This window comes from Chanodichthys erythropterus, chromosome 10 (assembly GCF_024489055.1).
Source record: "Chanodichthys erythropterus isolate Z2021 chromosome 10, ASM2448905v1, whole genome shotgun sequence".
NCBI lineage: Eukaryota > Metazoa > Chordata > Actinopteri > Cypriniformes > Xenocyprididae > Chanodichthys > Chanodichthys erythropterus.
This window is the reverse complement of record NC_090230.1, coordinates 16,221,609-16,236,672: the sequence shown is the minus strand read 5'-3', so window position 1 is coordinate 16,236,672 and position 15,064 is coordinate 16,221,609. Positions and strand designations below refer to the sequence as shown.

General features: G+C 36.3%; 1 protein-coding gene across 1 annotated transcript in view; it reads left to right on the top strand.

Moving 5' to 3' along the window:
* Positions 1-15,064, top strand: part of camsap2a (calmodulin regulated spectrin-associated protein family, member 2a) — a 45,016-nt gene that overhangs the window by 15,433 nt on the left and 14,519 nt on the right. Inside the window, exons 3-4 of the mRNA XM_067398707.1 lie at positions 9,234-9,395; positions 12,523-12,606. Of these exons, the coding sequence (XP_067254808.1) occupies positions 9,234-9,395; positions 12,523-12,606 (246 nt within the window). The remainder of the gene's footprint in view (positions 1-9,233; positions 9,396-12,522; positions 12,607-15,064) is intronic.

Sequence of the window (15,064 nt, the reverse complement as noted above, 5' to 3'; positions counted from 1 at the left end):
ACCGATAGGTACCGAAGTCGGTACTTTTGACAACTCTAGTTCGCACTCAGAAAAGTGTATCCTAGAACAATGTGTGAATAAAATCTTCAACTGGCAAGGCTTTAAAATGTATGCAAATATTAAACGTTTGTGATTGTGAATATTCTAATTGAACAGCATTTTTTTTTTCTACTGTACCTTTAAGACTTTTTTTAATAAATGTAAATGACTTCTGTTGTGATCGGATGGTGATGGGTATGTTTATAGCTCTGACATTATTATTGTGACATACTTAGTTTGCACATGGGCTGGATGGACTGTGTGTGAAGTTTTGGAAATCTAACTCTTTAATTCAGAAGTGTAAGGAAAGTCTTGTATGGAAAAATGTCTTTACTGCTTTCTCTCTCTCTCTCTCTCTAGTCTCTACTGAAGAATCGTATTTGCTACTGCAGCTGCCGCCCACCCACACACAACCCCGCATTCATTTTACATTATAGACTCACTCCAAAATACATACATACGCACACATATGCAGCTCGCACTCTCACCCACATAGTCACGCCACAGCGAGAAAAAGATGTCATAATAGTCATTGTGTTCAGGGATTAATGTAATTTAACAGCACACAGATCTGATACAACATTTTTATTATAATGTATCATTAAAATATATGTATGAAATATTAATAATGCATTTTTAACTTTGTGTGTGTGTATATATATATATATATATATATATATATATATATATATATATATATATATATATATATATATATATATTATTCTTTAATACATATATGTGTTTTTAATTGTTTTAATAATTATTTAAACTTGTATTATATATTTAAGTTATATTAAGGATATACAATGAAGTATATATGCATATATTTATTCTCTAATACAGCATATTCAATTATTTAGATTATTTAAATTATATATTATATTTATATTATATGTGCGTATGTAAAAACAAAAATATGTCTGACATTATGAAAGTATTATGAAATATGAAAGTGTTGTATTGTTTAATTATATGTTTAATTTATATTAATTTATGAATAAAAATTGTTTTATATATATTCTGTAGTGTATATAGCATATGTATGAATTTAAAAAGTTAATTTATATTTAATTATATTTACATGTAATTATTATATATTTAATATATAACGTAAAAAAATTGAATCTCACTTCCTCTGTGTTGACAAGCCCTTGTCGTCATATATGATGTTGTTGTGTAATGATATTGTATCTTTATGTTGGTACGAACTGCTCTGTCCATTGAGATCGCCACCCCTGCATCGTTAATCTGAGAATGAATTAGGCTTAACTAAGACTAATGAATGTTTTGACAAGTGTAAATTATAACACCAGAGATGCAAGTATGCAGCCTCTAAATGACATGACGCTATATCTGGCCCTGGCAGACAATAAGAGAGAGTCATATTTAGAGCGGTGGTCTCCTCAGGGATGGATGTTATTTACATACATGCACAGTGCGGAACTGATGGCACTGAGAACATTTTTACTTTTCCTGAAGACATATGCTCGCCTGTTATACAAAAAACGAACAGCGATGCGATGCAGCTGTACTTGTATCTGAACATTGAAGTCCACACATCTGAATTTGAGCAGTCCAATAACTCATATTTTATATGTAGTTTACATACATCTGCATGGCATGAACCCGAACTAAAGATATTGCATTCGAGACATAGACTTCTGCATAATTCACAAACCAGCGCAGTATGCACACTTGACCTACTTCATGTCTCTTGGCATCAGTGCTTGTTGATCATGAATGGAGGCAGTACTTTTTGTTATTAGGTTCTTGTAAGTATTTAGATTTAATTTGAGTATTTGGTGCAATAATTGTTACTATACTGATGCAGGCTCCCAGGGCACACATGGTGATTAGGTATTTCCTGTTTCAATGCTTTTTGATATGCTCCTTAGTTAAATGGGAATTTCTTCAAAGGATTATTGTGATTTACTGGGGAAATGTACATTTAATTCTTATATATTATAAAATGTTATATTTTATGCTTTATGGTGAGTAAAATTATAATTAATTTTAAATTTTAGGTGAACTATTCCTTTACTTTTTGTTATTAGGTTCTTCTATTTAATTCGAGAACATTCTGTGCAACAATTGTTACTATACAGTCGCTGGTTCCCAGGGAGCACGTGGTGGGAATTTTCTGTTTTTCTGCTTAATGACAGAAATTTCATTTTTTGGGTGCACTAACCCTTTAAAAGTAATGGCTTATAACTCTGGTACATGGTTTTATTTGATAAAAACCTTTCAAATTTTGAAGTTGGACTAATTAATTACATTTGGAAAATAAAAAAGTTTGTGAAATATAATGATATGCGTTCAACAAGGTAGCCCAATAACCCAAACGACGTAACAGGCAACGCCCCTGACACCCCCGAAGAAAAAAAAAACACCAATTTATACGTTTATGTTATGCTGCGTTCAATTTTTTACAGTCTATGGTTCAAACCGAACGCGTCTGGGGCGTCTGGAGCGTCTGATTTAACGTTATACATGTGGCTACTCAGGCAGGCGCTCGCTCACTCAGTACGCGCTGAAGGCTCTTTGCAAAATGGCTAATGTGTTTAACACATAGACTGTAAAGGTTTAACAGACCAGAAATAGAAGATCGTCCAAATAACCAACAGGTCTGGTGTTTGGGTGCACTTTGGATTCCATGTAAGCTATATCACTTTTTTTATAAGGAGCTGTTTTTGTTTTATCTCTTTCGAGCGTGAGTTTAAAATATTCTAATCTCCCCCCAGAGTGAGTTTTTTTTAATGCAACCATTATTTTAGAACGTTTGCCTTTAATGTTTCCATAGCGACGCGTCTTGCGTGTCACTAGAGCTGAGCGCAGCAACAATAACACTGTATGACAGATGGATCGCTATTATTTTGTTTTTCCCTGTTTATTTAAAATATTCACAAACTTGCTTACCATGTTATCAACTATCTGTTATTCCGATCCTCAAATATGTGTAAGTGAGTGTGTTTTGTCGTTTAAAAGCCTTTATAAATGATCTTTATCTTGATCTATAACGCGAGATAGGCGCCGCCATCTTAGTTTGCGCTGCAGTTCACAGAGTTCTGTCAGTCGGATTTACAGCAGGTGAATTCATCATTTTCTCCCGAAATATATGCAAGTAAGTGGCTGGTGAACTGGAAGAATAATAGAGTAAACTTTATAGTTACTTAGGCCCATTATGTGTGTCTGATATGAATAAATATCGGCAAATTGTATATGAATGGATTGTTATTGCTCCTTCCACTGATGTCTGACATCAGTGTGCATTTTATAAACTCTAAATATATTGTTTTAATGGTGCTTATGCGTATATAAATGTCTGAAATCTTAAAAGAATGAACGTTAAAGAACTTTATGTGGCTGAAAACACTGCATAGTTGTGATAAAACGTACCGAACCGAACCGTGACACCAGTGTATCATATCGAACCGAACCGTGAATTTTTTGAACCGTTACACCCCTACCGGTCATATAATCAAGTTTGGGCTTCTTCACAATCACGTCAACTGCACATTAACTTGCAATCGTTTTGTGAGATTGGCCATATTTAGTGACTACCAATAGATTCATAGAATGTGATTATCGGCCAATACCGATCTGTGGTCGATCGATTGGAGCATCCCTAGTAAATGATGCCTAATTTTCATTTTTACTGTGAACTATTCTTTTACTTTTGTTAAAAGGTTTTTGTACTTAAATTTGATTTGAGTAAGTTATGTTTAATAATTTTGCTGTACTGACCAAGGCTCCCAGGGCCCACATGGTGATTGGGTATTTCCTGCTTTCCCGCTTTCTCTTCAACTCCTTTTTGTTGATACTCTCATATTAATCCTCATTCAACAGCCAGACGAACTTGTCAATCAAATCCTGCATCTTCACAAACAGTCACGGTCAGGTTGAATGCTGTAGCTCTGCACGCCGGCCTGACGCTCTCCACTCCCCACTGTTCACACACGCTCTGTTGCCATAGCAATGCCCTGTAAAGGCGGGAGGCAGCATGCTTACAAGGTGGATCCATTAGTGCGAAGTGCAATTTAAATCCAAAAAGCCAAGGTAAAAGTAATCTTCAAATTGAGGTTTAAAAGGAAGGGTTGCACAAAGCTATATCAGCATTATTCAGGCCTTTTGCTTAGATCTTGTCTTTCTTAGCTGGCTGCTGTGATGTTTTTCTCGTACCTCGACCTCGACACGACAGGAAATCACCTTTAATATTAAATGCTTGCAATATTTGATGTTTTGGTTTAGCTCAAATGAGAATGTCTAGGCAAGTGTTTCACCAGTAGGTCCACTCCAACTGGTTTTGTTCAGTTGATTTAGTTCTCAGGCTGTCTTGGAGTGGCGAGGGAGCCTCAGAGGAGAATGTTTTCAGCCCGACTCCAACAAAAGCCTGTTTACAAAGAGCCGTTTCTAACGTGTCACTGCTGTTTTTTAGCGGTCACAGCTAGTATGTCTCATCAGCATTGTCAAGCCTTATATTTAAGCCAAAGACGAGTTAGTTTCCTTGAATTGACTGTGGGAAAGGAATTATTTTATTATATATGACTTTTAATTGTGTATTTAATTATTATTATTATTTTTTTAAATATTAAAGAAAATGTAGATTTAATTTTTTCTATTCTCTTCAGCATTATAGGCCAAAGATTGGTTTAGCTGTGGCAAAGGAATATTCAGTACATTAAAGCTAATATTTCGATAATTTGATATTATTCCCAAATAAGGCACTTGACACTTATTAATGAGTGTATGTAGTGACATTAATAGTTGTTTTTATTACCCACAATTCTGAAGCAAACAAATTTCATATATATATATATAATATATATATTAATATAATATATAATATGTATAGGTGAAAGAATACATTGAAAACTTGTTTGCTTCAGAATTGTGGGTAATTAAAAAAAATATAAACTATATTTATAGATTGTTTGTTTTTTCAATTAAATCGTTGCCTTTGAGTTTTGATAAGTGCATCAATATTTAGTTTTGTTTTTTCCATTAAACATACAGCCCTACCCAGATGTTAGTATTTTTGTGTGCATTTGTGATGCCGTGAAGAGCAGTGACTGCTGGGAGTGGAAACAAAGGGCAGTGCTTTATGAGAAATTCATTACAGGACAGTTTCTCCTTTATACAAGGACAGATAAATATGAAAAAGTTGCTTTTTTGGACACATGGGTTTTGCATTATATAACAGACTAATTTTGTATTTGTGGGCTGCATTTGTTTTAGATCTTCAATGGGAATATGATTATAAATGCATGATTTGAAAATACTTTCTGCGGGAAGTACAGAAGAAAACATTTCATGGGTAAATTTCTCTTCAGACGTGTTGAGCTTTGGTGCTCACATAAGAAACACAGGTTCATATCCAACCTTCATCATCTGTTGATCTCATTCCCCATCTTGCTGTCCTCATAAAGCCTAAAAATTAATAAACCACTGAGCTGTTAATCTCTGTTTTGAAGTTATTATGAACAGATCTTCATCTCAAGCCAGAAGATGAAATCATTGCGCACACTCTGACCATTAACACCCTTTCAAAATGTTTAATCAGTAAAAGGATTTATAAGTGTAATCAGCTTAAACGAGAAGGCAGACTCTTGCGCAACAGACCATCTTCTGTTTTTTCTCCTGTGATGAGACGTGGGAGTGTCACAGCTCATGTGGAGAGGAAATCAGACCCACTCAAGTGAGAAAAATTGCTGACTGAACAGCATATCTCGGTGTCACTGGGGTCCGTCAGAGCGAATCTTTCCATCTAACCGCATTCATAAACATCTGATGTGACAGAAAAGCTGTGCTGTGGCATTCTGAACTACCTGTTCAGCTCAATGAGCGCTCAGATTTACAGTGAAAGGTCAGAAATTTTCCCAGGCAGCAAAAAGCACAGTGCTAAGAAATGTGTAACATCTGCAGTTAGAGTATTCAGCATAAACAATGATAAATATGTAGATTAAATAATGATAAATGTGCTATGAATTTTTTCTTAAAATATTTATCATTGTTTATGCATATGCAGTCTTGGTCAGAGTTATTGGAATATTCCATACTTTTTGCAAAAGATAACAACATAGAGTCTTCTTCTGTAATGCCTTATGAGGTTGAAGAACACCTGATAAGAGATCAGAGACCATTCCTCCATACAGAATCACTCCAGATCCTTCAGATTCCCAAGTCCATTTTGATACACTCTCCTCTTTAGTTTTCTATAAGGTTCAGGACTGGAATGGTCATGGCAGAACCTTCGTTTTGTTCTCAGAGACCCATTTTTGTTTTAAATTTGATGTTTGTTTTAGATAATTTTTCTGATGGAAAATCCAACCATGGCCCATAATAAGATTTCTAGCAGAAGCGGTCAGGTTTCAATTTTTTTTATCTGTTGGTATTTAATAGAATCCATGATGACATATATCTGAACAAGATGTCCAGGACCTCCAGCAGAAAAATAGGCCCACAACATTAAAGATACAGCAGTATATATATATATTATGGGTGTAATGGTACATGTATTCGTCCCGAACCATCACGGTTCTGTGCATACAGTCAGACAACAAATACAGTCGTCACAGTCGATCCACACTCCAATCCAGAAAGGGGCACTTGCAGTAATGCAACACTGTTTGCTAACCACCACAACAGGAAAAAGAGCAGAAGAGATGATCTATTAGGGGTAGTGGGGGGTTGGGGGCGATTTACATATGAATCACAATTCTATATTTTGATATTAATAGTGTTATTAATCAAAAATAAGCCAAGAAAAAGACGCTTCGGCTTTGTGTCTTTTTCGCGGCTTATTTTTTTCCACCTCTCTCAGATGCATTCAATCCCGAATTCAGTTCTCTTTCACTGCTAATTGCGCTTGCATGGTCAAATACACACACGGTTATGTCAAAATTCACATTTTTGTGGACTATTCACGTAAACACAGTCTGTTATGTCCTATGTAAACATCTATTGTGTAACAGTATATTAGATCTGCGCATTTATTCTAAAAGGGACAGCAGCCTCATAAACTGTTGCCATCTATTTTATTAATGTTATTTAAAAATAAATCACTCACTGCTTTTGACTGAATCACTTTTGTGTCTTTAATATGAATCAATTCATATTTAATTTATACAGTAAAGACTATACAGTGTTTTATTTATACATTTGATTATTCAATTTCTATAGTATTTCTTACTGCATGGTAAATAAACCTAGGCTACTGTAACTGACTGTAACTATTTTTTGTCATTTGTTTCCTTGTTCATATCAAAATATAAAAAATATTTGTTAATATCAAAAATAATATAAAATTGCCTGCCTGTGCTGTACCAGCTACCACACTGTACTAAATTCCACAAGGTCGAACAAACTTAATTTGCACTATTGTCTGTTCAAAATAAATTAAAAGAAACCTATCATTGGGGATTTCTTGTTTGTTTTTTTTGTTGTACCGTAACCGAACTCTATCAAACATGACCCCAAAACTGAAGTATGTACCAAACTGTGACTTCTGTGTACCTTTACACCCCTAATATACACACACACACACACACACACACACACACACACACACACACACACACACACACACACACACACATATATATATATATATATAAATATTTTTATTTTATTTATTTACTTATTTTACTTTTTACGTTAAATCAAAAGTAATTTAATATAAAATGACAATTAAATTAAAAAATATAACCTTGTATCAGGCATTAAGGAACGCTTAGCAAGCTAACAAATTAACAATGACAGTTGATTGCTTTAAAAACATCAGTCAGTCAGCTGGAAGGACAGTGACGTAAACATTGTTTATCAGATGTGCTCAACTCTCTACTTGCAATGTTTTCTGATTCACTATTTACCCACTGTGCACCAGTCCTTTCACTGAGGTTTGCTTTCAGCAAAACAAAATCAATATCCTCCTAAAGTGTCTTATCTCTCTGTGCACACAAGGCTTTTAATAAGACAGCCACATTTTCATTTGTGGTCGACATGGGGGGTTCATTTTTCATTTGCTTGTTCCCAGAGGACATGACCATTGAAATGGCCGTGATGGGGATGATCCGTTGTTTTGCTTGTGGATAAATTAAGGGCAATGTCGAAAGTGTTATTAGACACTATGGGAAGCACACACCCCATCTTTACACCGGTTATGTTAACGGATCTGAATCTACTGAACGCTAAACAGAGAGTGTGTCCAATTCCCAAGCAAACAAATTTTATGAACCAGTTCATTTTAGTGAATCAAAAACATACAGCATAACCAGTGAAGTCTAATTCCTGACGAATAACTCTTAAGGTGTGGTCACATTGTTAAGAATTTTTGCAGGCGAAATCCAGTCCATAGAATTACATAGAAGTCCACGTGATCTGGAATTTTCCGCAAGAGTGAAAGATTTCTCCATGCAGATTTTGCAACGGGTTCAAATTGGTTCATGTGGATTTGCTGCGCTGACAGACAGAAAGCTACTTGGTTTGAAAGTCACTTCTGTGTGAGCTGTGATTCACACATCACTATTGACTAGACACAATGTGACCGCACCTTTATGAGCTCATTCCTTGAATCAATCCAATCCGTCACAATCCGTTTAGTTTCAATCAAGAACGAATGACGTAATATGTGTTGATTTTTTTATTTTTATTTTTTTTTTTGCGATATCATTGTAGTCCAATTCCCAAACGAATGTCTCTAATGAGTCTGTTCTTTTAGTGAATCAAACATAGTATAACTGTGTGAGACTGAAATTGTGTAGTAGTTTACCAAATTTTTCTTCCTTAAAAATACTAAAAGAATCATTAATAGTAGGATCATTACATGTAATCAGAACCAAAATCATTAAATTCTTTACAGTCCACATCTCTATTTCAGAAAGAGTGATTTTCAGGGTGGTCACACCTGTCAATTTCACTCATCAAGTACAAGATATTATATTTATAATGTTAGAGAGGATGGGCCCCCAAGAAAGAGCAGAAGCGACTGTCCTATCTCAGGGAAGATAATCTCAAATTGGGTCGAGCAACAGGGGACGGATGCTGTCGTTTCCAGGGCAACAAACTCCAGAGAGGAACGACTTGCTGCCAATTGAGAGAGTGTGTATATTGTCAGTGTGTATATTCTGGAGAATGGGCTTGTGTCAGCACTTTAACAGGGCTTAACAATCTTTTTATTGATTTGTCGTTCACAGAGCGCCCACCTGGCCATGATTGACACTCTGATGATGGCGTACACAGTGGAGACGGTGAGTGTGGAGAAGGTGATGGCCTGCATGCAGCAATACTCCACCGATTACCCAGACGGAGATGTGCCCTATGACACAGAGGATGCAGTCACCAGCTGGATGAATAAGGTCTTTTTTTCTTATTTAAGTCCTAAACTTATCTATAATGCAATGCAAGTGCATTTGCTGTGCCTGATCATCATCTTATAAAAACCTTTAACACAGACAGTGGATTGATTTGAATATTTCCTTATTTGCACGTATCATCTCTGAGGGCATCTTTAAGTGTATGTGACGGGATGACTTTTGTTTACATTCCCTTGCAGGCCAGCTGTACAGGCAGCCTAAATCAAAACACTACTACAAATACACACACACACATGCTAAACAGACCGTGAGCAAACCATGAGGGACTGCAGGGAAATTTCTGTTCTGTTTGTTAAACATAAACAATGCAATATTTGAATATATACAACAAATCAACAAATATATCTCCATTTAATAATGCAGTAATGCAATAATTAAACAATAATTTGGGGCAAACAATTAAAATATATATACAGTGGGTGTGGAAAGTATTCAGACCCCCTTAAATTTTTCACTCTGTTATATTGCAGCCATTTGCTAAAATCATTTAAGTTCATTTTTTTCCTCATTGATGTACACACAGCACCCCATATTGACAGAAAAACACAGAATTGTTGACATTTTTGCAGATTTATTAAAAAAAGAAAAACTGAAATATTACATGGTCCTAAGTATTCAGACCCTTTGCTGTGACACTCATATATTTAACTCAGGTGCTGTCCATTTCTTCTGATCATCCTTGAGATGGTTCTACACCTTCATTTGAGTCCAGCTGTGTTTGATTATACTGATTGGACTTGATTATGAAAGCCACACACCTGTCTATATAAGACCTTACAGCTGACAGTGCATGTCAGAGCAAATGAGAATCATGAGGTCAAAGGAACTGCCTGAAGAGCTCAGAGACAGAATTGTGGCAAGGCACAGATCTGGCCAAGGTTACAAAAAAATTTCTGCTGCACTTAAGGTTCATAAGAGCACAGTGGCCTCCATAATCCTTAAATGGAAGATGTTTGGGACGACCAGAACCCTTCCTAGAGCTGGCCGTCCGGCCAAACTGAGCTATCGGGGGAGAAGAGCCTTGGTGAGAGAAGTAAAGAAGAACCCAAAGATCACTGTGGCTGAGCTCCAGTGCCCGGTTGCATAAAGCACCTTAAGTGTAATTTTCCCTTAAGATCGCCCTTATGTTTCCCTTAAACTTAAGGGTGTTGCAGAAAATAACCGTTAAGTGTTACTTAAGGGTTTCTTTAGGCGAAACGTCATAAACCCTTAAGAATTTCCCTTAAGTATATATTTTTCACTTAAGTAATGCGTAAGTGTTGCATAAAGCCCCTTAACCTTCATTTCCCTAAGTATATCGTAAGGTTCGTAAAACTTCACCTTAAGTGTTACACAGAGTGAGCAGGTTCAATCCAAGTCATATAACGTGCCACGATCGGCCGCTTTATATGATAGACAAATTGTACTTTAGCGGTTTATTCACATAAACATTGATGAAATATAACATATCTTATAACATATCTTATATGGTCAACGGAAGCGCAAACGTGCGTGCATCACACGCAAAAACAAACCTCATTTGTTCTTGCGCGCACATTTGAGCTTCCGACACATCCGTAATCATATGGATGTCTTTCAATAAATGGACATAAATGATGAGAGAATATTAAAAATATCTTTATTTGTTGTCCAAAGATGAATGAAAGTCTTATGGGTTTGGAACGACATGAGGGTTGTCAGGGTGAGTGAATGACGGCAGAAATCTCAATTTTGAGTAAACAATCAATTTGAGTTTCTCGTCTCTTTCATATTTGGTTTTCTTTTTTGTTTTCCTTATCCATATTATGTTGTTTTCTGTGAAAACTTACCACGATACGTATTAACAAATAACGTGTCCATGGCAACAGTAGAATTTTTTAACGGCAAAACCTGGGATGCTGTCGTTAAACACTTAACGGTTTCCCTTACCTAAGAGAACAGTTTAAGAGATTATATGCAACACCCTTAAGTCATTCCCTTAGTTAAGGGGAAATCACGCCTTAAGTGTCATACTTAAGGGAAAAACTTAAGGTGCTTTATGCAACCGGGCACAGAGATGCAGTCGGGAGATGGGAGAAAGTTGTAGAAAGTCAACCATCACTGCTGCCCTCCACCAGTCAGGGTGTTGTGGCGGAGTGGCCCAACGGAAGCCTCTCCTCAGTGCAAGACACATGAAAGCCCGCATGGAGTTTGCTAAAAAACACCTGAAGGACTCCAAGATGGTGAGAAATAAGATTCTCTGGTCTGATGAGACCAAGATAGAACTTTTTGGCCTTAATTCTAAGCGGTGTGTGTGGAGAAAACCAGGCACTGCTCATCACCTGTCCAATACAGTCCCAACAGTGAAGCATGGTGGTGGCAGCATCATGCTGTGGGGGTGTTTTTCAGCTGCAGGGACAGGACGGCTGGTTGCAATCGAGGGAAAGATGAAATGCGGCCAAGTACAGGGATATCCTGGACGAAAACCTTCTCCAGAGTGCTCAGGACCTCAGACTGGTCCGAAGGTTTACCTTCCAACAAGACAATGACCCTAAGCACACAGCTAAAATAACGAAGGAGTGGCTTCACAACAACTCCATGACTGCTCTTGAATGGCCCAGCAAGAGCCCTGACTTAAACCCAATTGAGCATCTCTGGAGAGACCTAAAAATGGCTGTCCACCAACGTTTACCATCCAACCTGACAGAACGAGTAGCAGTGCGATATGGCTGTATATCAGCACGTTGTAATTACCTACGGACGAATCACAGCTGTGCTGATATACAGCCATATCGCACGGTTACTTGTGTGATTATTGTTCATATATATATTCATTTTTTTTTATATATAATATTTTATATATATATCATATTATATATTATTTGTTTTTTAATTATTTTAATTTTAGATTTTAATGGTTTATAATATAATATAATATAATATAATATAATGATTCCCAAACATTTTTGACAGCTGAACACCTTTATAATACACCTAAATATTTACTTGAAGTACCCTGAGATTTTAAGTTAATATTTCAATAATTGAACATTGGCATATCTGTTGTGTTTGTTCTGAAAATAAAAATGGTAGCGCTTGTATATAGACTAATATACAGAAGCTCAAAATCTTTGTTTTATTCATTTTCAAGGTGAACGAATACTTGAAGGAAATCATAATTCAAGAGCAAAGAAGAATGGAGGCACAGAACGCAGAGCCTGTTGAGAATCCAAAGGTAAGTGTGCACTTCCTGTTCTAGCAAAAAAAACAGCGATGATTCAAGTCACTTTCATCCGTAGGAGGAGAAGATACAAAAAGTGCCAGAGATAAAGATGGATTTTTGTCATAATGAGCACTTGTACGTCTCCGAAATCTGCTTAGAACAACGTTCTGCCCTCCAACTGCTAACATGCCTGTGAAATCTTTGTTTTTCATGCCTCAGAACTAAATTTTACAGATTATTCTAAAACTTCTGTATTCTGATACACTTGAATATAGTACTGTATTACAAGGCTGAATTACTTGAATACAAGTTTTGTTCACAATCTTAAAGGTAGGGTATTTCAGAGAGGCTAGCAATATCAAGCTAGCTTTGAAAACATAAGATCCCACCCTCCCTTTAGAGCACCTCCAAAGCCACGCCTCGTCCAAAAACACATGATTCAATTCACACATGAATCAATTCTCAAAACACATGAATCGAACACGATGGAACGACTCACAACAGAGACTGCAAAGCGTCACGATATGAGTGACGGCATTAAATGATCTCATGTCTCAAAAGCGCTTAACGTTATAATAATAATGAACGTAAACAACATACAGAGTTCTTTCTTGTGCCACCTGACTCCTGCAGATTCATTTCGCCGTTAATAGTGTTGACATAGAAACGCATAAATCTGAGTCTGAGGACGTGAACAGGTAGAACGTAACGGGTTGCCATCTCGTAAATAGGGTCACATGGCATGAACACAGGAAAGCTCGTTGTTTTGGTTCAGGAGGAACTGTAAAAGGCGGTTACTGTTTGTTTGTGGTGCTCTGTGACTGTCTGTCTACAACTCTGCATAGAATAGGTAGGACATCGTATCATTGCATTTGGACCGAATGCAATGATTGGATGAACATTTTTTGGTTGTGATACTTCCACAGAATAAATATGTACATGTTAATATTTAGACCACTTCTATTATTGATTGCTATCAGGATATTAAGAGAGTTTCAACCAGTATAACAAAAAGTGTTTATAAATGACCTATCCTACCTTTAAACACAAAAGGAAAGCAAAAGATTTGTGAATACTGATTACTTAGATATTTGTTGTCATCATACTGACATTTAGAGCTGGAAAAAAAGCTAAACAAAATTAATCTCTCAATATTTTTTCAGCCTTTTAATGATATTCGCTGTATATCTTGTTTATATTAATATTAATTTATTAAATTTTCAATTTATATGGACCAATAATATAATGATACACTGTTCTCCAAAAACATAATAAACCAGGAAAAATGTCATGTCAGCACTTCAGGCTTTTTTTTAGCATAATTATGTAATGAATCAGTGTTTTGAAAAGACATTTTAAAATCTACTATTAAAATATTCAAACACTAAATATGTATCATAAATATTAAAATATATTCTCAGATCAGCTAACATTTATCAGAGAATCAAATTAGTCACTTGGCTTTGTTGTCTATTCCAATTCTATGTAAAATTTGCCTCAGATTCTCCTTTATAAGATGCTAAGTTGACCTGAGTTCACAGGACATGACGGATATCATCAGCCATGTTGTCATGTTGCTGCGTGAGGGCATTTCTGACTTTGCTGAATCACAGACCTGCGGCTTGCAGCGTCCTGATGTGGATGTTCTGCCAGGCTGATATAAGAGCAAAATGTTTGCTGATTCATGTTTAAACTCTTTGTATTTTATCTTCCTGTTGCGGTGTGACAGTATATTTGGCGCACGCGGTGGGATGACGTCAGTCTCACCTTGTTTTACCTTCTCTTGGAGGGAAAGGAGTGCACTACGCCAACGTACACTTCGTCCTTGTTTAAACCCCTAGACACTGTAAGCCTCCACTAACTTCCCAGTGCTACTTTTGCAGCATTTGGTATTTGTTCCCCAGAATTCAATCTTTAATGTCATAATCCAAGTCTACTGAGAACGTATGAAGTGCAGAGTCATCACACGGAACTGTGTCGGGTGTCTGACAGAGTTTGGCCCACCCTGTCCTGAGGTTGACTCTGGGCTTGGCATCTGACGCTAATGAGAGCAGTCAGTTCTCAGAGGCACTGTGCACTAGCATGTGTGTGTTTGAGAGGCAGTGTGGACACAATCAGTGCCGAGGAGGAATGTCAGGCGGTTACACAACACTATAAACATCCTGAAACAGCCAGCATGGCATGAAGCGCCCAGACTGACACACAAACACACCAGATGATTGCAGCTCTGCATACATATAATATAATATAATATAATATAATATAATATAATATAATATAATATAATATAATATAATATAATATAATATAATATAATATAATATAATATAATATAATATAATATAATATAATATAATATAATATAATATAGACTTGCCCTTTTTTTAAGGTCTCAAACTACACACTTGTTTCTAGACATAATCCGCTGGCAAAAGACTAATCCTGTAACTTTGCAGTCTTCTTAGAGCAT